The sequence below is a fragment of the Schistocerca serialis genome, chromosome 8 (assembly GCF_023864345.2).
Source record: "Schistocerca serialis cubense isolate TAMUIC-IGC-003099 chromosome 8, iqSchSeri2.2, whole genome shotgun sequence".
NCBI classification, from domain to species: domain Eukaryota; kingdom Metazoa; phylum Arthropoda; class Insecta; order Orthoptera; family Acrididae; genus Schistocerca; species Schistocerca serialis.
Window position 1 is genome coordinate 597,403,251 of NC_064645.1, and position 23,202 is coordinate 597,426,452.

Consider the following 23,202-nt stretch of genomic DNA (forward strand, 5'->3'; position numbering starts at 1 on the left):
GATACATTTCCCTAACATTCTTCCTAGTCTGGCATCTGATTTTCCTACTATTTGTTTTATGTGGTCATTCCACTTACTGTTGCTCTGGATAGATACTCCTGGATATTTAACAGCAGTTCCTGTTCCCAGCAATTCGTCATCAATAGTGTAGCTGTATAGCAGTGGATTACTTTTCCTATGTGTGAGCAATATGTTACATTTATTTACGTTCAGGGTCAACTGCCAGAGCCTTTTTTTGGCCCTCCTGCAATTAGTAACTATCTTCTGGTGTTCTTCCCTTCTTATACACAACCACATCATCTGCAAACAGATTTAAAGAACTTCCAACGCTTTCTATTAGATCATTTACACTGAAGAGCCAAAGAAACTGGTACACCTGTCTAATATTGTGTAGGGCCCCCATGAGCGCGAAGAAGTGCCGCAACACGATGGGGCATGGACTAATGTCTGAAGAAGTGCTGGAGGGAATTGACTCCATGAATTCTGCAGGGCTTTCCATAAATCTCCAAGAGTATCAGGGGGGTGGAGATCTCTTCTGAACAGCATGTTGCAAGGCATCCCAAATATGCTCAATGATGTTCATGTCTGGGGAGTTTGGTAGCCAGCGGAAGTGTTTAAACTTAGAAGAGTTTCCTGGAGTCACTCTGTTGCAATTCTGGATGTGTGGGATGTTGCATTGTCCTGCTGGAATTTTCCAAGCCCATCAGAATGCACAATGGACTTGAATGGATGTAGGTGATCAGACAGGATGCTTACATACATGTCACCTGTCAGAGTCATATCTAGACATATCAGGGGTACCATATCACTCCAACTACACATGCCCCACACCATTACAGAGCCTCCAGCAGCTTGAACAGTCCTCTGCTGTCATGCAGGGTCCATGGATTCATGATATTGTCTCCATACCCGTACACGTCCATCCGCTTGATACAATCTGAAACGAGACTCGTCTGACCAGGTAACATGTTTCCAGTCATCAACAGTCCAATGTCGCAGTTGATGGGCCCAGGCAAGGTGTAAAACTTTGTGCCATGCTCTCATCAAGGGTACACGAGAGGGCCTTCAGCTCTGGAAGTCCATAATGATGATGTTTTTCATTGAATTGTTCACACGCTGAAACTTGTTGATCGCCCTGCACTGAAATCTGCAAAAAATTTGCAGAAGGGTTGCACTTCTGTCATGCTAGACGATTCTGTTCAGTCATCGTTGGTCCTGTTCTTGCAGGATGTTTTTCCGGCCACAGTAACATCAGAGATTTGATGTTTACCAGATTCCTGATATTCATGGTACACTCGTAAAACAGTCGCACGCATCTGTCCTATAACCCTCCTTGAGAACAGGAACAACCTGCACTTTTTCCTGTCATTAGGTACACTTCATCACTCCAGCGAAATACAATGAACTGGTCCTAGAAGGGAGCAAGTTCTTTGCCTTTCCATTACTAAGTAATTGTACTGTCTTTTCTATTCCATGATCAACCATCTCAATTTCTGCCATTTCGATGTTCATCCAGTAATTGAAAGAAAGCACTATATTACACTCTTCCACAGTTAAACAGTTCCGGAAGACTGAATTCCATATTTTGGCTGTGTCATTTTCTGTTTCAGTACTGTTATGGCTGGTGAGTGAGAGGACAGATGACTTCAAACTACATACTCATTTTTGTTTGGGGTTTTTAGTCAGATCGGTTGACAAAATCTGAGTCACTGAAAACTTCCCCCATTGCTCTCCTCATACTAACATTCACTTACTTCATCACTCTCTTGAACCTCTTAGTTTTCATAGCAGTTTTCTAATATGGCTATTAAACAACTAGTCTAAGGCATAGTGAATGAGATTTTTTTTTTCATTTTTGCCCCTCTTCATCATCTTCAGCATTGAATATTTGATGTTATCTACTCAGATACTGTGTAATTTATATCCTGTCACTTTTTCAAAGTAGAAATATTTTCCCATCTTTCTTAACATTCCTTGTAATACCTGTAGTCATAGATGCTGTCACAGCCTTATGATCACTGATACCCTCCTCTACATCAAATAATTTGAGAAGTTTAGGTCTGTTTGTTGCTAGGAGATGTAAGACATAACCTTCACAAGTTGATTCTCTATCTTATCTGCTGAAAGTAATTTTTGGACAACATATTCAGAATAAAGGTGCACAAATCTCTGTCTCTGGCATCAGTTTTGACAGCATGACTCTCCAAATCTATACCTGGGTGAGTTGAACAGTCTGACCGGGAAACATTCACAAAATTCTAAAGGTTCTCTCTAAAGTGTTCAACCTTTATAGTCTCCATCACAGGTGGTCTATGAAAGTGTCTAAGAACAATTTTTGACCCACCTTTGATGCTTAACTTCACCAAGATTAATTCATACTCTGAATCCATGTTACTCTCATTAGATATTATTGCATTCTTTACTGAAATAGATACACCACCACCAATGGCAACTAATCCATCCTTATCATAAAAATATTAATCTGAATTTAGGATTTCATTGCTATTCACTTTTGGTTTCAAACAACTTTCTGTTCCTAATGGTCTCTGAGCATTATAACCTTCAAATAAGAGATAATAATTATGGGGCCTAACCACAGATGCTCCTACAGTTTGCTAGTATCATATTAACCTCTTCTATTTTTGATCTGCATGGACGAGCGTTCTCTGACAGTAAGGTGACAAATGTATCTTCAGTTTTGGTGGGAAATTCATCTCTGATCCAAAGGGGACTACTCAGTTAAGCAAATGTATATGGAATACGATGGTATCCTCTGGAAAAGGTTAACAGAAACAGAAAACTTGCATCAACAAAGCTTGAACTAATCCTGAACTTTGATAATTGCTTTACTACTGCTCTAGTTTGCTTCATAAAGTTGGAGGACACAGCTATTTACATTGATTTGTGGGTTCCGTGACAAGTTCAACAACCACATGGGAGCGTCTGTAATGACTGATGGAAACTCTTAAGCAATTATGGCATCCTACTATTTCCATTTTCACTGAGCATGGCAGCAACAATTTTTCACACAAAAAAGAAAAGAATTTAACATTCAACTTCTCACTGATGGACACCATTACAGCAATTACAATAATGAAGTATGATGCAAGAGGAACAAGGTTTCAGACCAATTTTCTTGCTAGACTTAAGCTCAAACAATGATGAAGGAACACAGATGCATGATTAGAATTCATGTCTGGTTGATGATGAGCTCATTACAAATGGAGCACAGGCTCAGAATGTACAATGATTGGCAATGACAGAAAAACTACACCACTTCATTTGGTCAAAGAAATGAAGGTGAACAAACCGTGGATTTCAATTCAATATAATCAAAGAAACAGACATTTCAGAGTAAATCCAAATCAGATAATCACTGAAAGTTATTTCAATGTGAGCAGTTGAGGATTCTTGGGGAGGGGGAGGGTGGACCTGAACCAGTAATTCAGTGAATGTAATGTATAATTACATTTTTATTGCTCCTGTCAAATTTTCTGTTTTCATAATGTTAATTCACACAGGGTTTTGAATAACATGTTTATAACTTTCTTGCAATTTACACTTTATGAAACAATGTTCGTGGAGAGAACACTGATGTAATTGACAAAAAATGACTCTGACATAGCGGTGATCTTCAAATAATGTTTGCAAGCGTTATGTGGTCAACTTTCTTGAGCCATGGGCACCCTAGTCAGAAGGTCTGAACCAGTAAAAATCTGAACAATTCATGGTGCTAGTGCTTCGTTTCCTGCCGATGCCAAGCTCTCTTAGTTTGGTGGCTGAAGGTGATAATTCTTTCAATAGAAGTCGGAAGAAGAAATGACTTCAGGTGAATGTTCACTTGTTTCTTGATAATACCTATACTCTGCAAGCAACCTTACAGTGTGTAGTAAAGGGTGCTTTGTGTAACAGTGTCGCTTTCCTCTTTTGCTGTTCCATTCATGTATAGTTTGCGGGAAGACTGATTTAAGCCACTGTGTATGCTCTAATTTCATTAATTTCATCTTCAGAGCAATCTCATGAGATATACTTGGGAGGATGCAGTACAGGGTGTATCAAAAAGAATCATCCGATTTGGCACATCTATGTTCTGAAACTAATTAACATATACAATGAATTTTGTTTTTTGATAGAATGGGAAACTCAAAAAGCTTTTTTTCATATCCCTTCGTAGGTGTTCAATATTCCCCCATTGAGATGCACAGCATGTGTCAATGAAGTATTCAAATTGTTCCAATACTGCAGCCAGCATGTCTTGAGTTACAGCTTCCACAGCTGCTGCTGTGCACTGTCTCAGTTCATTTATTGTTGTTGGTAACAGAGGCACATAAACAGTCTTTCATAAATCTCCACAAGAAATAGTTACATACAATCAGGTCTGTTGACCTTGGAGGCCAGTAATGTAAAGCTGAATCATCTGCTCCAGTACAAGTGATCCATCGTTCAGTAATCCTCAGATTTCAAAATTCCCACACTTTCAGTAGCCAGTGTGGCAGTGCCCCATCCTGTTGGTAAATGAAAGTTTCCAAGCTTATCAAGGTATGTGCTTCCTGTAACAGTGTTCTCAGAAAAGGAAACTGGACCATATACCTTTTCCTGTAAAACTGCACTAAACACATTAAATTTTGGTGAGTTCCTCTCATGTTGTAGAATTTCATGTGGTTGTTCCATACCCCATATTCTCACATTATGACTGTTCACCTGTCCATTTAAATGGAATGTTGCCTCATCACTAAACACTAAGCGTGAAGAAAACCATCATCCTCCATCTTGCCAAGAACAAAATTACAGAACTCCACACGTTGTTGTTTGTCACCTTCAGGAAGAGCTTGCAGCAGCTGAATTTTGTACGGTTTCATGTGTAAAAGTCAACACAACACATGCCAGATGAACACTGGGGGCATGTTGAACTGTCGAGCCACATGGTAAATGGATTTCTGCACGATTCCTTTTGAAACTACGGTGGATGCGTTAGACATCTGTGTCAGACACTCATGGACGGCCCGGCGATTTGCCTTTACACAAACAAACTGTTTCTCGGAACTGTTCACGCCATCGTCTAATGCTCTGTGCTGTAGGAGGATCCACACAATACCTAGTACAAAAATCACACTGAACAGTTATTACTGACCCTCACTGCGCAAAATGTAGAACACATAAAGCTTTCTGTTGTCCTGACATCAGTTTTATTAGAACTGAAGTGGGGGCACACTGCTGCTACCTAGCATGAACCATGAAAAACTTGAGAGTTTTCTCTTTCCTACAGTACATTGTTCACAAACACATCTTAAATAACATAATAGTTATGATTATTTTTTAAATCTGATGATTCTTTTTGATAGACCCTGTATGTTGGTTGACTCTTCTAGGAATATACACTCTTGGTACTTTAATGGTACACCATACTGAGATGCAGAACACCTCTCCTGCAATGTGTGCCACTGGAGTTGGGTGAGCCTCTCCATGACACTTATGTATCAACCTGTAACGAAACTTGTGCTCTGCTTAGGATCTTCTCTATTTCCTCTACCAACCTTAGCTTTCAATTACTGTGTCCTATGCAAAAAGCAGCATTATTGTGGCCATGTTGTTCCAGTGTTAACTTAGCCATGTGATTAAAATCATATGCAGAGGACATCAACTTTCAGTATTTGTAGTTAATAATATAGTTTTGTTTGTGGTTCACATACACACTGAACACACTGTCACCTGCTAGTATACTGGGACCAGTAGATTTCAACTGACAAAGATACTTCTGTGAACCATTGTGTCAGAAGTTCATTTGTGCACCGTGCAGTGTTGTTTGTAGCTTTGTGTACTGATTGACGAATTGTGTTGTTAACTGTTTCTCTAAGTAGATGTTTAGTGTTCTCTTTCACAGATTTAATATATGAAATATTACAACAATAAATAGGAAAACTTTTTCAATGGAAGAGAAAGTGGAATGTCTTGAAAGAATTTATGCATGCTGCAGAGCATTCACAGCGTTAACACAAAGTTTAGGGATATCAATGTCTATGCTAAACACCATAACCAAAAGAAAGACTGTTTCACCAGAAAAAAATCACAAACAACAGCATGGTGATGTGCAGAAATGCTATAGCAGTGGTCAATATGCTTGGAACTGAAGACTTCTCTGCATCACAGGGGTGGATAGGAAGGTCCAATAAGTGGTACAATCTGCTGTACAAAGCTGCATCCAGTGAAGAAAACAATTGGAACACAAAAACTTTTAGTGAATGGTAAAAGAACTTGTAAAGCAGTATAGACCTAAGGACATCTTCAACATAGATGAAACTGGTCACTCTTTCAGTGCCCTTCCAAAACAGACATTTACTTTTGAGGCCAATAATTGCCCCAAGGAAGAAACACAGTAAAGTTTGCCCTACAGCAAGGCACTAACACTGATGGCACTGAAAAATTAAATAGTTTGCGACTGGAAAAAAAGGTGCTACAAAAATGTAAAAACAATGTCCATGAAATACAGTGTCAAAAACAAAGCAGGGATGAATCTGAATAATTTGAGAAGCAACCGCATGCCTTGACGCAAGAATGGGAACCTGTAAAAGGAAAATTATCCTGTATATGGATTGTTAACCTGCACATCCAAAAAATATACATTTAAGCAATATACATTTAGAGTTCCTGTCACCTAACTGCACAAACAAATTGCAGCCTTTGGATTTGGGCAAAAATGCCTTCAAAGCTGATTACACGAAAGCCATTGTACATAAATAGTTTGATGGATGCTCCTATGAAGTGCTAATTTTAGATGCTTTGCGATATACTGCCAAAGCAAGAACTGAGACTGAGTGAGTCCACCATCCCCATCTACTTTTGGAAAGTGAGGTACCTTCAGGCAGATGAATGGAACTGATCTGACATACCAGGTCTTGAGTAATAATATGGTACTGGCAGGATTGAAGCTGTGAGGACAGGTTGTGAGTTGTGCTTGGGTAGATCAGTTGATAGAGCACTTGCTTGCGAAAGGCAAAGGTTCCGAGTTCAAGTCTCTGTTGTCAATGCTGAAAGTGTATCTGTTGAAGATAGACTGCCTTTCATATAATAAAAAAAATAAAAGATGACAGTGAAGCAACTCATGGAAATAATAATAGTGGGGTTCCTGCTATTGCAGATGTAAATGCAGCAGTGAAGAGAGAAAAAAAATTATATTAGTGCTGCAAATGTTGATGTCAAAGCTTTACATTGTGTTTATCAACTGGAAAACCTTATTGAATGAAATTCAGAAAACAAAGCAATGCACGATTTAGACTTTTTGCTAAAAAATAGGACTACAGTACCTATTGTTCATTATGTAAGGCCATCCACGTTAAATGTCAGTACAATAAATAAAATGGCTTATTAGTATTTACTAAAGATTGTTCTTTAAAAACTACAGCACGATATGGTAATACAACCCCCCCCCCCCCCCCCCCAATGTCTTGGTTGTGGTGAGAGTTTGATCTATACTGTAGCCTGATGTCTGGTTTAGGTTTGAAAATGACAAATGCTTGAGAGTTGATGAAGAAAATGAATGTGGACGTGAAATAAGGCTATAGTGACATACTGAACTGTAGCATAGACCAATATCTGTGTTTGCATGTCATATGTAAAGCAATTTGCAGTATTTTACACACTTTTCATTACAAATTCTAAAATGGCTAGGTAAGTTCAGGATGCTATTTTCAGCCACTGATGTTACTTTTCCCAACACTTTAGCAGGACAAATTTCACAAAAAATTACATGTTTTCTAACACTTAAACTGAATATTTTCATAGCTCGCAAGCATAAATATGACAACTACCAAATAAGACACCTCACCATCACAAGCACTTAAGCCAACATGTTGGCTGCTCAGTTTGGTACTATATGCCTCCCTCCAAAATATGTCCTTTTTAGTGTGATTTGTTGTGTTAAAGTGTCAGGAAGTAGAGGTAAGAGGAGTAGTAGTAGTAGTAGTAGTAGTAGTAGTAGTAGTAGTAGTAAGGAATTAAGGAAGAGGTCAGCTCCTTGAGAAACTTGCACCATTTAAAAAGTAATTTCCCACATTTCATGTTTTCCCAAATTTTACATTTTTTTAAATCACTTGAATACTGTAAAACATGGGTTTCACTGAAGTTTGTCCTTTAAAATTTACATACCAATCACAGTTTTGAAATGGAGATACACCTGGTTTTTCAAAACAATTACAATGAAACAAGTCCTCTGTCCCGACTTCCCTCACCTGGAGACTCCTGATGGTGTGAGGGTGAGGCTCTTGGGCTTCTCTTTGCCTTCTCTCTTCTCTCTTTATCCCTTTCCCTCTCTTGTTGTTCCCTTTCACGTTCCTTCTCTTCTTCACGAATTCGCCTGTGTTCTTCCTCCAGTTTCAGTCTGCAAAAATTGTTCGAAACAATCTTTGGAAAAACAAAAAGCTACAATGTTAAACATCAGGAACTTAAACATTCAAAAAATTGCCCTCCGCCACACACCGTTGGGTGGCTTGCGGAGTATCAATGTAGATGTAGATGTAGATGTAGACACGTGTAACATACATTTGCAAATTTGAAATATAAAAGAAACCATATAGCCCATAATATTTCTTCTCAGGCTTTGTTTCGTCCATTATAAAATATATATTACAGAAATATAAAAGAAAATAAAAGGAAAAAAAAAAAACTACACGAGTTCCAGCTTTTATATCACACACCCTTGCTTTGAATTCTATCAAACTACTTAATACATCTGCAGAGTATTGCTAAAATGACAGTCACACTTTTAATAAAACATATAAAAAAAAAAGCTATGACAAAAACCAGGATGCAATACCTTTCAAGCCTGCAACAGCAGCAGATATGAAAATTTCACAACCCCGTAACATTACTAGTGTGTCCTGAACAGGAAAATGGAAAAAGCTGTGTTCATATTTTAGTAATTGATTTTCAAATGCTCCATTCAACTACACCCTTGGAAACAAACTTTTTTAAAGAAGCCAATGATAATTTGTTTAAAAAAACATCAGTTTGGCAGAGGGGGCAACCTTATACCAAAATTACATAAGGTAGGTCAACCAGCAACAATACAAATAAAAGAAAATTTTCAAAGATCCACCACAAAATATTTGATATAACTCAACACCCCCCCCCCCCCCCCAAAAAAAAAAAGTCTAGAGTAGTTTCCTCACTGAGTACATACTAAAAAACTTACTTAAAACAGCTGCCTTCCATAGCTAAAACTCTGTAAGTGGAACTTAATCATATGTTCAAGGAAATAACAGTTCTAAGTTAAAAACCATTAGCAGTAACATATCTCACCGCTCATGCATGCCTGGTGATATAACTCCAAAGGGTGTTGGAAGCATATCAGGAGAATACCGTGGCAGCCCATAAAGGTAGGTTGTAGGGGGTAGAGGTGGAAATAATGGTGAACGTAACATTCCACAACGCTCCAAGCATAGCTGTCCTTCCAGGCTGGAACATAATGAAAAATAAATATGTATTTAAAGTCTATTACATCATATCCTGTGTCATCATAATAAGTACCATCAATAACATTACCAAAGAATAGCTAATAGATTCGGAATCAGTACTTGGAAAAACTGACAGAGGAATTAATCAAAGGTTGTGTAATGCATAAAAGTATCCTTCTCAATGTTTTTACTGTAATGCACAAATGCTATTGCAACAGCTCTAAAAGCTCCAAAAACCTGTATTAATGCCTGTGTGTGTGTGTGTGTGTGTGTGTGTGTGTGTGTGTGTGTGTGTGTGGGAGGGGGGGCACTTTTCTGAAGAAGGCTTGGACCGAAAGCTAAATGTGTAACAGTCTTTTCATTGTGCCTGCCTGAAACTCAATGTGTCATCTTTACAGTGGGTAGCAATCTATCCTTTTCCTAATACTGTTGACATTCCAATCTGGAGTTTTCACACATATTGTCGACATTCCAATCTGGAGTTTTCACATATATTGTCGACATTCAAACCTGGAGTTTTCACATATATTGTCGACATTCAAACCTGGAGTTTTCACACATAATGTTGGACATTTTAAGTTATGGAATAAAGAAAGAAACAAACTCTTATTTCCAATTCTATATGCAACTTACCCACCACTTTCTTTTACGTAAATGTATCTTACTCCCCATGAGATTCTGTACATTTCTCATCACTCATCTATGGCACAGTCAATAACAGGGTGTATATGCAGACAAGAAAAAAGAATTCCCGGATTTCCCGGTTAAAAACGCGCTTCTTCCCACGACAAAATACCCTTCTTCAAAGGTGAAAAATACACTTTTTCTATGATAAGTGACTTGGAGCTATAAAAATATCAATCCTCTGAATGGTAAAGGTTTTATACACCAGCGTGAAACTTCAGAGAACAAAAAACTCGGAGGGGGGGGGGGGGGGGGTGGGGGGGGGGGGATTAATTAAGGAAAGATCTGAGATGATATAGTAATATTTGCATATTACTAGAGGTATGCTGCTTATTTTTTTATTCATATTATGAAAGTATAGATTTGAAACATCACATTACTTTATGAAGCACTGAAATCGAGACTGAGATGCACTTATGTAAGCCGGTCATAGCTCATGTCACGTGTTCTCACCAGCCAATGACAGCAGATATTCAGAGCATAGGACACGCTACATACATAGCCAATAGCAACATCACTGTTAAGTAGTGTGAATACACAGAAGTTAATGGCTTAAATTAATGTACACATGTAGCTACAAGAAAAGTTAAACTTTCACATATAACATTGGTCTTTAAGATTAATAAGCTGCAAGAAAATCTGAGCTTTCACTTATAATATTAGTCTTTTTTGCGCGTGTTACACTTTAAGATACATCATACAAAGTGCCAATAAAATTTTCAAAAATGACATTAATATCAGGTCTTTTGGGCTTGAAATTCTTATAAGTGGCTAGTCCTCAATGAAGTAAGTTTTAGGTAAGAGTCAAACGCTCTGTGATTGAAGAAATTCATTGCACATTTACAAATGTAACATAATTCATCTTGTGTAAAAGGAGATTTACTTTGAAACTAACGCTTTTTCAAAGTGCCATCCGCAATATTTTCCCATGACATGTTTCAGTAGTTGCCAGACAGCACCAGAAAATAGGTGTTACTGCGTGTGGGTAGCTACAATGACATAGGAAGCCCTTATGTTCGTTCATATATAGCATTAAGAGATTTACATGATGTCATAAAAGAATTTTGTAAACCATACTAAAATGCAAATTCAGCTTAAAGTGCACATTCATATGTCCAGATTAACAATGAACTAGGCCTCAACATGGTATTAAGCTTTTCAGTGTGGTTTTCAGGATAAAAATTTTCTTGGAGTACCAACGCTGTATGTTTGCTTCTTTATTATGGCATAACGCCATACATACCAGATGATGAAAATGTGCACTTGAAATTCAGTGAACAGTTGAAACTAGCCAATAGTGCGGAATGAAACACTTCATTCAAATAAATTGGCTGCCTCTGGGGAAAAGATTAATAAAAACCACATTTATTTAGCAAACCAAGAAAAATAACTTCATTGTTGCGCAAGGCAACTGACCCCCAAAAACGTGCAAAGAAAATGAAATCAGAAAACTGAAATTAATAACATATGTTTGCTTTCCATAATGTTGTGAATGTATTTTAATTGGCTTGACAGCTCCCAACCACAGAAATCCGTTTTGTCTTCATTTTTCATGTGAGAAGTGTAAATGAAGAGGAAATAGCAAAATCACTAAACGTAAACGTGGCTTATGTGCAGACTAACCCCCTCCCCACTACAAACCGGACTGCTGTGCGCAAGTGCAAATCTGGCAGCTTGGGTGTGCCAGAAAAATTCTCCCTGATAGCATCTGGCTGCTTGTTGCTACTGCTGATACAGCTAACAGCCACACTTCACTTAGCCGGAAGCAGGAAAAGGTACTGCCCATACGCAACTCAACAGTGCACGCATGGGAGCCTGCGAGCACCTGCTCAAACGAACTCAACGTAAACAGTTGTGATTTCATGCTCATCGGAAGCAGTTTATTGTTATGAAGTATTTCACAGTCTTCGTCCTAAAACCTTTGACACACTTTGTTGTTTCAGTTTTTAGCAGTCAAAATTACAAAAATTTAACTGAAGACTAAAACAATGAAAAATTTCTGGGTTTTCCCGTTTTCTCCTGGATGAAAAAATTCCTGGGTTTTTTCCCAAATTTCCCAGTTGTCCCGGAGCATATACATCCTCAATAACTACACACAAAATCACATATGCAAAACAAGTTTTACTTCAATAAATAATTTTATATGCCTTACCCATAGGGGTGCTGCAAATGTGTGGGGTACAGGCCGTGGTGATACTGAGCATATGCTGTTGCAGCAGTAGGATCCAAGGCAAATGCAGCAGGAGGCAGAGGTGGGGGCGGATGTCCAATTCGCGACTCCTCTGGCCGATAAGGCTGGAAACCACTACGTGCCAACATTGGAGCAGCTGAGGACTCAGGAGCAGGTGGAGCGACAGCACTGCTCCCAGCAGCTGTACCTCGACCACCAAAGACTTCCTCTCCTGGTCTTGAGGAGCTACCACGAGATGATCCATGTTGCTCGTGAGATGTGCGTTCCTGCTTGACGGGTGAATAGTTGTATTCAGTTGAAGAGTATCATTCAGAACAAAATTACACTAAAACACATCTGTTAGCACAAGTGATATTTAAAGAACAGCTCACTTTTTCTCTCAAGCAGGATCAAGTGAGTACTAACAAACTGAAAATGATAAAACATTCAACAAAGACATTATTTACACATTTTCATTCAGACATTTATATACAACTTCATATCATTCTATCATTCTCTTGCATTCACAAAACCAAAGAAAATTGTGGAATCCAAAATACAAACAGATGTTGTAAGAATATATTTGTGCTTACAGATTTTATCAGTCACACGAATTACTGTACATTTTTAAGCTTCGTGGATGATTTTGAGTTCGCTGATACTGTGTTACCTCAGTTGACTCTAGCTCGTGTGGTTCCGAGTGACACACAGACAAAGAAACAATCTTCCTGATTCTGTGTCTGATTAAATTTTTGATGTTCAGAAATGAAGTTTATGGTTTAATATGTTATCAGAAACAGAGCGGGAGGAGCTAGGAAATCTTTTGTGTACATCTCAAGTATTTGTTTCAGACGATTCCAGTAAACCATAGAAAACTTAAATCTGGATGGCTGACGAAGAATTGAACCTCAGTTCTACCCTCTACCCTCTGGAACACAAGTCCAGTGTCTTAAACATTGCACAACATCACTCAGTTTTTATGGTTGGAGTTCTATCTGAAACATGTTATGGTATTATTTCATGTTTTGATATCTGAATACACACTCTCCACCTTCTTCATATTTATAATAGTTTCTCTTTTACAAATGATAAGACAGAAAATTTTGACCGCTACCCACCATAAGAATTAATGCTGCCGCTTGATGATGTTGGCTCATAATGCAGTAAGGAAGTGTGTAAACAGACCAGAGACCAAAGGAGAATCATTCTAGCAATGACGTGGGCTGCAAATGGGGAAATCCACTTATGTAAGTGACTGACAAAGGGCATACTGTTACATCCCAGTGCCTGGGAACAAGCATCTCAGAAACATCGAAGTTGATCAGATGTTTGTGTGCTACTGTCATAAGCGTCTATGAAAAGTGATTGAACGATAGTGAAACCACGAGTATGCAACAACGTGTTGGACACCCATGCCTCATCACAAAACATGAAGTCAATGGCCTATTAGCTCTGTAAAGCAGGATAGGCAGAGTACAATCCTGGCACAGGCACAAGTGTTTCAGAGCACATCATTTGGTATACACTGCTGAAAACGTGGCTTCACAGATGATGACCTCTAAATGTTCTCATGTTCATCCAATGACAATGCTAACTGTAACTGCAGTGGAAACAGGATCATTGAGATTGGATAGTGGATAAATGGAAAAGCATCACCTGATCAGAAGGACCACGTTTCGTGTTACACGCGGTCATAACCAGATACACCTTCAACTAAGTGAATGGCTGCTTGAAACCTCCCCTGCACCATTGTTGCAGGCTGGTGAGAGTAGTAGTATGCTATGGGGAACATCTATCTTAGATTCCAAGACACCAGTGTTAGTAGTTAAAGATACCATGGCAGCAGCAAACATTATTGTAGACCAGTTGCAGCCATTCAAGTTTGAGAACTTCCATGATGGTGATGGAATCTTCCACCACAACAACTGTCCATGCACCATGACCCTACTCATGTACAGTGGTTGGGGAAGTATGACAGTGAACTCATGCTGATGTCTTTGCCTCCTTATTCACCAGATCTGAATTTGATTGAACACATCTGGGACACTATCACGCGCCAACTCCACGACCACAAACCACCTGCTCATCATTTACAGGAAGTGCATGAACTGTGCATAGACATCGCGTGCCACATATATCCAGAAATGACCTGTGCATAGACATATGGTGTCACATATACCCAGAAATCTTGCAAGGACTTGACAAAAATATGTGCCTTGTGAACTCATTGGAGAACAGCATTTCAAAGGTAGACCAACACACTATTCCACAAGTGATCATAATGTTTTGGCCCATCAGCTGATGCAAGTTGAGAAATATGGCATGGAACTTTTAGAACTGAATTACAAATAATAATAATAATAATAATAACAATAATAGAGGATATTGGGAAAGAAAGTGTAAATGTGACAAGGAATTTACAGATATATGTGAAACATAGGATACATGATGTAAGAGGAAGCAGAAGAAGAAGAAGAAGAAGAAGAAGAAGAAGTGAAGTTGCCCACTACGAAGAAAATTTATACGAAACAGTTTTTATGTAGTTGCCTCTTTTTTTTCTCTCATTGATCTGATGGATGGACACACAAGAACAACATGCAAATTAAGTGGTACACTTATCAATACATTTGAGATATTGAAGATCTATGAACCAGGATATATCTTGATGGATGGTGGAAAATATGATATGTGAAGAAGAAGAAGAAGAAGAAGAAGAAGAAGTGAAGTTGCCAGAATGGATGAGTAGGTAATCTACTGGGCTCAGCTTCTAAGTTAAGATATATTCATGACTAATTCCAGAAGACCATTTTTTTTAGTGTGTGATTACAAGAAGTACATGTGCCCGCACCAGAGGGTTTTGCATATTGTACTTCACATGTTGTACTCTTGGCGTAAGTAAGTGGTATGTGAAACGCTCTTGCACAGTGTGTCATTATCAATACCTGGAAATTGTACAGCTCTATCAGACCAACTGAATCATCCAACCACTTGATGGTATTCTGTTCATCTCTTTGAGCACAGAACCCCAATACACCTTGATACATACCTCAAACAACTAAATGTTAGCCAAGAGGAGGAGTCATTTTTGTCTTTCTGTTCACATTCATGAAACTGATGACAATAACTGTACAATACGTAATCAGATCTGAAAATGAGAAGAAATCAGCTGTGTCGTTGAAAGAGAGACTATCCTGGCATCTGCCTATAATGATTTACGGAAACCACAGAAAATGTCAATAAGGGTGGTAAGACTGGGAATGAAAGTACGTTTGTATAAAATAAGAGAAAAAAATTATGGTCCCTCAGCGAGCTGCTCTCTCACAATGAAGGTAATATTTAAATGAAACCGGTTGCAATCACCCCCAGCCCTACTGCTTTCAAAGGCTCCCAAACAAATGCAGCCCATTGATAACTTACTTATTTTTGTTTTCTAGTACTCACTTCATGTCATCTGTGTAAAACCTGCACTCCAGGGAGGAGCCAAGTTGCTCAAATAGCTTTCACAGCCTCTGTCCTCACAAATGGCTCAAAAGTAAACCGCAATGTCTTGAATATCAGATTGTAACTATTCACGCGTTCTCACTGTTAATTTGTGATAAAATACTGTTAAAACTATAAATTGTAAACCTTTCATTGTTGGAATCAATTGATTGGATTATCAATAAGAGCTTATTCATGAAGACTTCAACAGGATCAATGAATCATTAATGTGACATACGTATAGAAAATATAAATGATTAGAGATGAAAAACAGATACAAATGCTCGACGGCACCACCTGAGCAGCATACAAGCCTAGTAAGTACTGTGTCGACCAACTGTAGTACGTTGGTCTTGTTTTTTATATGTACTTTGTCATACATTAAAATAGTGTTAGAATTATTAGTAAGCAACATGATTCATTCCAGTGAGATGCCCATATATTGTGATTGGTCATGATTTGTCAACAGATAAATCAGCTGGACCTGGAACTGTTGGGTTCATCAAAAACATGTAAGAATCACACTGCTTGCCAACACAAAATGATACCACATAATTAACCACACACTGAAAACTGTTATGAATCATCAGCTTGCATTAATAGGGATTTTCATTTCATGAAACTGCTTCTCATAAAAATATAATGTCATTACTGAGCTCAGGAAGTTATACCCGTTGCTATGAACAGTAAGCACTCCCACCAACAACTGTTATTGTACATACATCATTGCTGGCTTGATTTGGGTCCTTTCTAGAGCTATGCTGTAACATCATAACTTCATGCATATAACTAAGAAAATCAAAAGGCTTTCTCACAGCACAGCTGATATGTTAGCAGATCACATAAAGAGCACTGTGTATGCAGTCCTCTTAACACCTCTAGCAATCAAAAGTAACAAACTTGAGACCTGTGTTGAAGCAGCCAGGTAGGAAATGAGAAAAAGTTCAATTTTACTTAGACTGGATTCTGCAAGTAGCTCTTTCTTTTACGGCAGAGCAAATAGTCATTAAAACACAGATTTCGAGCCAGTTATTTGGCTGCTCCAGTTTAAAAGAATCTAAGGAAAAGCTATAAAAATGATTAAAAAATTAAAATTTGATGGTTGTGATACTTCCACACACACAAATAAATACTTCTGGTTCTTCCTGGTGACTAACCGTGAATATTATTGCAATGCATAATGTTAACTTACCTTACGGCTGTCTTGCGAAGTGGTTCCCAATGTGGGAGAAGTTCCTCTAACAAGGGGTGGCGGACCCCGGCTCTTGGGCGAAACTTGCCTGGTTGGTGGTGGCTCCCCCTCACATTCACGTTCTGCGTCAGAGAAATATTATTTGTTCTGCACTACAGTCAAGATTAAGTGAAAGCATTACCTAAGCTGTTAATTATCAGGATTCAACGGTGCAAAATAATGGGATCATCTGATCACATACACTGCATAATGAATAGTAAATTCAAAATGGTTCAAATGGCTCTGAGCACTATGGGACTTAACTTCTGAGGTCATCAGTCCCCTAGAACTACTTAAACTTAACTAACCCAAGGACATCACACACATTCATGCCCGAGGCAGGATTCGAACCTGCGACCGTAGCGGTCACGCGGTTCCAGACTGTAGCGCCTAGAACCGCTTGGCCACTTCGGCCGGTGAATAGTAAATTCAAATTTATGTTCACCAAACAAATGAAAAATATGATGGCTCAAATACAACGTAGCATAAATTACAGGCAGAATGTGCAAATGAGCATTAGAAAGTAAATTTGAATTCACAGTTCCTTTATGTTTTCAACAATTTCAGGTATAAAATAAATAAGTAAATAAATAAATTCACGAGGAAAAATACTGCTGATAATATTTTTTATGAATGTCAACATGAACTGCAAACTGAAGACCCAGCCAGTTACAAGAACAGTTAGTGTTGAAAATAAGCAGCCCTTATACATCACTAAATAGTATCTAAGAAAAACAGTCTCATCAATGTTATTCCATGTGACTGACGTATCTGCAACAATTCTAAAGCTAGACTGTAAGTTTCTCAACTTTTGTAATTAGTTGAGACAAACTTCTCGCAGGACCAGCTAATTTAGCCTGTTTAACGTAGCCTAGTGGGTACAATACCAGTCTCCAGCCCTGGGGGTTCTGGGTTCAAACTTGGGTAGTGACAGGGATATTTTCTTATTCCAGTCCCTCCAGAATGGCATCATGTTCACCCAACTGGTGTTAAAAGGAGTACCAGCGTTCCAGGAGGAAATAAGTGGCTGGGGTGAGGGACCCAGCACCCCTCATCCTTTTGAAGTCCTGGTGGATAGATGGGCAGCAGTCAATCCAATAGTCTGCATACAGAATTACGAAATTGCCAACATCCCCCCCCCCCCCCCCCAAAGGCATACACACTCCATTTTCCAAGTTTTACACTAACAAGAATATTACCCTACATTTTGTAAATAAAAAATGGACTGAACTCTTAAGAGCACCTATCTTATTTTACAATATCAAAAGAGCAGACGACTCCATGTGCAGTACACATAATCCGCATGACAGAGACTCGACTTTCTAAATAAGCTTTCACTGCCCATATTACAATAAAAGGACCCCTTAATAAGCAAGAAACAGATGGGAAGACAATGCAATGAAAGATGATGAAGCTACAAATGTAACCAACTGGGAGGCAACAGCAACACACACAATGCAATAGAGACCAAATGTTAATGCAGAGCATGGTCTGCAAAACTGGTGACCACTGGATAAGTAGTATCTAACTTATTTTATTTTATTTTTAATTCAATGTACCTCCTCTTTCTTTAACTAACACACTGCTATCTGCATTTTTGAGTCCATCAGAAACAGAGATCGGAAACTTATTTTTGATAAGTCTCACAGTAATCAAACTTGAGTTTTAACTGATTCCTTAAATTTTGAAGATTATACTCCTTTGCACTCTTGTTGGACTAAATATGCCTAAAAGGCATGATGGATCAACTCTAAACCAAATTATTGATCAAGAGCTAATTTGCATTTGATATTATACACTCGCAACCTTATAAAGGTCACAACCATTGCTGAGGCAACTTTCTTCCTGTTTCTGGGATGTCTTTTGCTTTCCCTGGGTACTTCTAGTTACTGAAGTTCGTTCCATCTGAATGCATAATGATATATAAACACAACTGAGAAATTAACCATAATTTGTGCAAATATTCTGTGCAGATAACCCATAGGAATCATTCATTCACTGTGTTCAGTAGCAGAAATGTGAGAATTCACTCACGAGAATAATGTAAGAAGTTGTGATAATAAAAGCAGCAATTGTTAATCCAGTTGACTTTAAAGTGCAAGGTGTGATTTACTTGCTCTAAGTGAAGAACATCTGCATGACTGCTAGGTATATTGTTGATGATTGTTTCATTCTGTATCAGCTGTCATGTGGTATTACTGTATTAACCCCTTTAGTTAGCTAGTTCTGTTACATGATCCATGGATCATTTTGCACAATATATCATAATGATGTAGAACGAGCCATTTTACATTCACATCACAAATTAATTTGTACATATGGTTGAATTCGCAACACTTCTGAAGTATTTCTAAGGCATACAGACATGAGTTACTAATTCCTACCCACCATCTTTTACACATTGCAGTAACAGAAACTTTTTTGTGGAACAGCAGGAGCTCTCAAGGAGAAACTTTCTCATTTTGTTATCAAATTTTACTTTGCTTTCTGTCAGACATTTTATATCACTGGGTAAGTGATCAAAAATTTTTGTTGCAGCAGTGTGCATCCCTTTTTGTGCTAAACACAGGCTTAATGAGGAGTAATGAAAGTCATTTTTTCCTTCTGGCTCTGTAATTATGTACCTCATTGTTCCTTTTCAACTGTAATGCATTATTTACAGTGAACTTCGTGAGGGAATAAATGCACTGTGAAGCAATAGTCAGAATGCCCTACTCCTTAAACAGGTGTCTAAAAGATGATCAGGGGGTGAACACCACATATCCTTACAACACATTTTTGTGCAATGAAGACTTACTTTCTTAAAGACAAGTTACCACAGAACATTATTCCATATGGCTCTATTGAGTGAATACATGCAAAATATGTTAACTAACTCTCCCCAACATTTTCAATGATTCTATGCACAAATGTAGCTGAATGAAGTTTCTGTAGGAGTTCCAAAACGCATATTTTTCCAATTTAAATTCTCATCAATACGGACACCTAAGAACTTCTAAGTTTCCACCCTATTTATTATTTCCTCACCATGTGTTACACTTATCATTGATGTAGTACATTGCAAAGGGACACCCTCCTCTAGCATTACTTTTTCTCAACAGAAGAAGTCGATGCCACTACTAATTTTTGAATTTTGAACAGGTCAATATTATCTCACCAGTTTTTCTAAACAATTTCATATGATTTTATGCACAATGTGTTATATTTCAAACTAAAATCTATAAAAAGAAATTACTTTATTTAGGTTGAAACAATCGATATATACTAGCTCTGTATGTACAGTTAATTTTTTTTTTTTTTTTTTTTTTTTTTTTTTTTTTTTTTTTTTATAGAAAATTTTGAAATTATGAAATATTTGGCACACTTAAAATTTCCATTATTAATTACACAATTTGATAGTATTTATTATGTTTATTTCTGGATTCATTTACAAAATAACAACATAAACTACTACAAATTCATTTGTCACGAAAGATTGTAAACCCTTGGGAATATTGTTATTACCGCAGAGTGAAGTAGTAGTGGGTACGCCTCTGATGTGAATGGAGGTGTTTTTGTATTTTGGAAGAACAATGTAATTTCGGCTTTGTTAACATGAAAATTCGAGAGAGAGAGAGAGAGAGAGAGAGAGAGAGAGAGAGAGAAATGTGAGAGAACGACAATTTGGAACCATGAGAAACTAAAATGTCAAAATTTTCAGATTCAATAACCAGCCATTCGACATGAAGAATTGGAGCAACTACAAGAAAATAAGAAAAAAAAAGTTATTGTAAATCTTACTCCTCTCATATTTTTGAGAAAGAGAGACTTTACTGTCAACAATAGTAGAGGCATCAACAAATTGTGGGAGGGGAAGATAAGAACCTGTAGATGTGCAGAACTTAATATGTTGTGACTTTTTAAAATTGTGGGTGAGACCATTCACAGAAAATAGTCAATGATACTTTTAAGAACTCTGTTTACTATTTCTTCTGTTTTTATGTGTATGCTTGGACTGATTAAAATACTAGTATCGTTTGCAAAAAAAAGAACTAATTCTGTTTGTTGTATACTAGATGAAAGATCGTTTACATATGTGAGGAACAGATGTTGGTAAAAATGTATTCACAGTGAAATTTATGTAATATGGCTTATAGACATCATCTATAACAGTTAGTCTTTCTTTGATTCTCTTCCTGCTCATTCATTAATGGATGCTGACAAACACACGAGGCATTTGTATTCTATGAACTGCAGTATGTAGTGGCTTTCTGTACTTTCTATTCTATGAACTGCAGTATGCAGTGGCTTTCTGTACTTTATGTTACCTAACCAAGATATTCATCACCCATTTCTTCCGTTATCCTTGACCTCTCCCTCTCCATGTAAGTACATAATTTGGTATTCCATAATGTATGTCTTAGGTAAACAGGGTTTCTTCTTTTAAACATCGTTAGTATTTACTGTGGTTTGTGTACTGTTGCAACACTTTCTTGCTAGTTATTCTTGTTGATCATTGATCACAGTGTTTCAAGCACTAAAAAGCAAATTTGCATTTAAAAGGCCTTGAGCTTCTTTGTTGTTGGCATATTTGGTGCCCATCCTCCAGAACCATACGTAAGTACAGACCAGCTGTAGCAATTTACAAATCAAACTAAGGTTTATGTCTAGGTCTGTACTTGCAAGAAATTTCTTGAATTTTATCGAAGCATTACTAGCATTTTCTATGTGAATTATCTCCACTCTTCACAGTGCCGTGTTACAAGGTACTCAAACTTGTCTACTCCACATATTAAGGAGTCACAGATCTGCATTTGTAAAAGAGTCTGGCTGTTGCGTGACAATCATAAACTGCACATTTTTGGTGCTGATATTCAGACCTAGACTACTGCTGTAATCTCCTATTATGTTGACAAGCTGTAAAAAATCATCTTAATTATCAGCAGTCAATATTATATGCCAGCATACCTAATGTTGTTGATGAAGACTGCACTAATCTTTATGTCTTTCATTGTATCACTATCAAAGATAATCCCTGGATACAACTGAATAACTGGGATGACAGAACACATCCTATTCAGACTCCTCTATAGATATTAATGAAGTCAGTGACCTCGTTATCAAACTTAATCTGTGGTCTCTGATTCTGATGTAAATTAACTATATAGCTGTTGTCTTTCTGATCCTTGTCCATTCTTTTGAGAATTTCCCAAGTTTATGATGTTGTACTCTATCGATGGCCGAGATTTTTAACCTGATCATTTCAGTTTTGCAACAGAACTTGTACTGCTTCTTTTCTATCACAACCCAAACTGCTGCCAACCAACTAACTTCACACATATTTTCATACAACTTTTGATGAATGGCTTTCAGAAATATTTTTAAGGAATGGATCATGAGATTATTTTGCACATTTTCGGTAATGGTATGACAGTTGATAATAGCTACTAGGTGGAGTAATTACATGTATCATAAATTTTGTAAAAAAGTTTGTGTAAGACTCTGATGCCTTCTTCATCAAGGCATATACTGAGTTCCACTGGATTTCCACAGGGCCCTGTTTTTTTTTATTGGTTTTTGAGTTTTAGATGGGTTTCTTGATTTCGTCTTCCATAAGCGGATCTGCTACATCATCATTTTTAGAAATCTCAACATGCAGTCTGTCCGAAAAGATGTTCCTAATACAGTCCTCTTGCATCTCTTTCCTCTCAGTTATATCAAAAACTGTTTTATTATCTTTGCTGAGACCGTTTTGTTCTATGTATACCAGCAGTTTCTTCTAATCTTTTTCGTAGAGTTAAAATCATCATGTCAGTATTACGAAAAGGAGACTGCTATTCACCATGTATACGAGACACTGACTCGCAATTGGGTACAACAAAATGACTGCTATACATTTGAGCTCTTGGACAAAAGATCTCAGCTTCAAGTATACTCCATCATCAGATAAACTTACTCCACTGGTCACTTAGAAGAATGTGGTTACTATAGGCAAAGTTGCTGAAGCAATCCAATCTGTGTCACATCATGATACACAGCAGTAATCTTGGGCCAGCCAGAGTGTTCAGTTACTACAATTCTACAATACAATTTTGAAGAGAGCATATTATCTACTTGAATGATCAAATGCTAAATTGTACAATTTATTGCAAAGAAATTATCAAGGAACTCTATCTCTCTCCTCACCCCTACCACCTCCCACACTCCCA

General features: G+C 37.7%; 1 protein-coding gene across 1 annotated transcript in view; it reads right to left on the bottom strand.

Moving 5' to 3' along the window:
* LOC126416723 (protein piccolo) overlaps positions 1-23,202 on the bottom strand; it is a 645,122-nt gene that overhangs the window by 67,672 nt on the left and 554,248 nt on the right. The window contains exons 11-14 of the mRNA XM_050084537.1: positions 16,976-17,097; positions 12,286-12,590; positions 9,295-9,450; positions 8,226-8,374 (exon numbers count right to left, since the gene is read on the bottom strand). Coding sequence (XP_049940494.1) covers positions 8,226-8,374; positions 9,295-9,450; positions 12,286-12,590; positions 16,976-17,097 — 732 coding nt within the window. The remainder of the gene's footprint in view (positions 1-8,225; positions 8,375-9,294; positions 9,451-12,285; positions 12,591-16,975; positions 17,098-23,202) is intronic.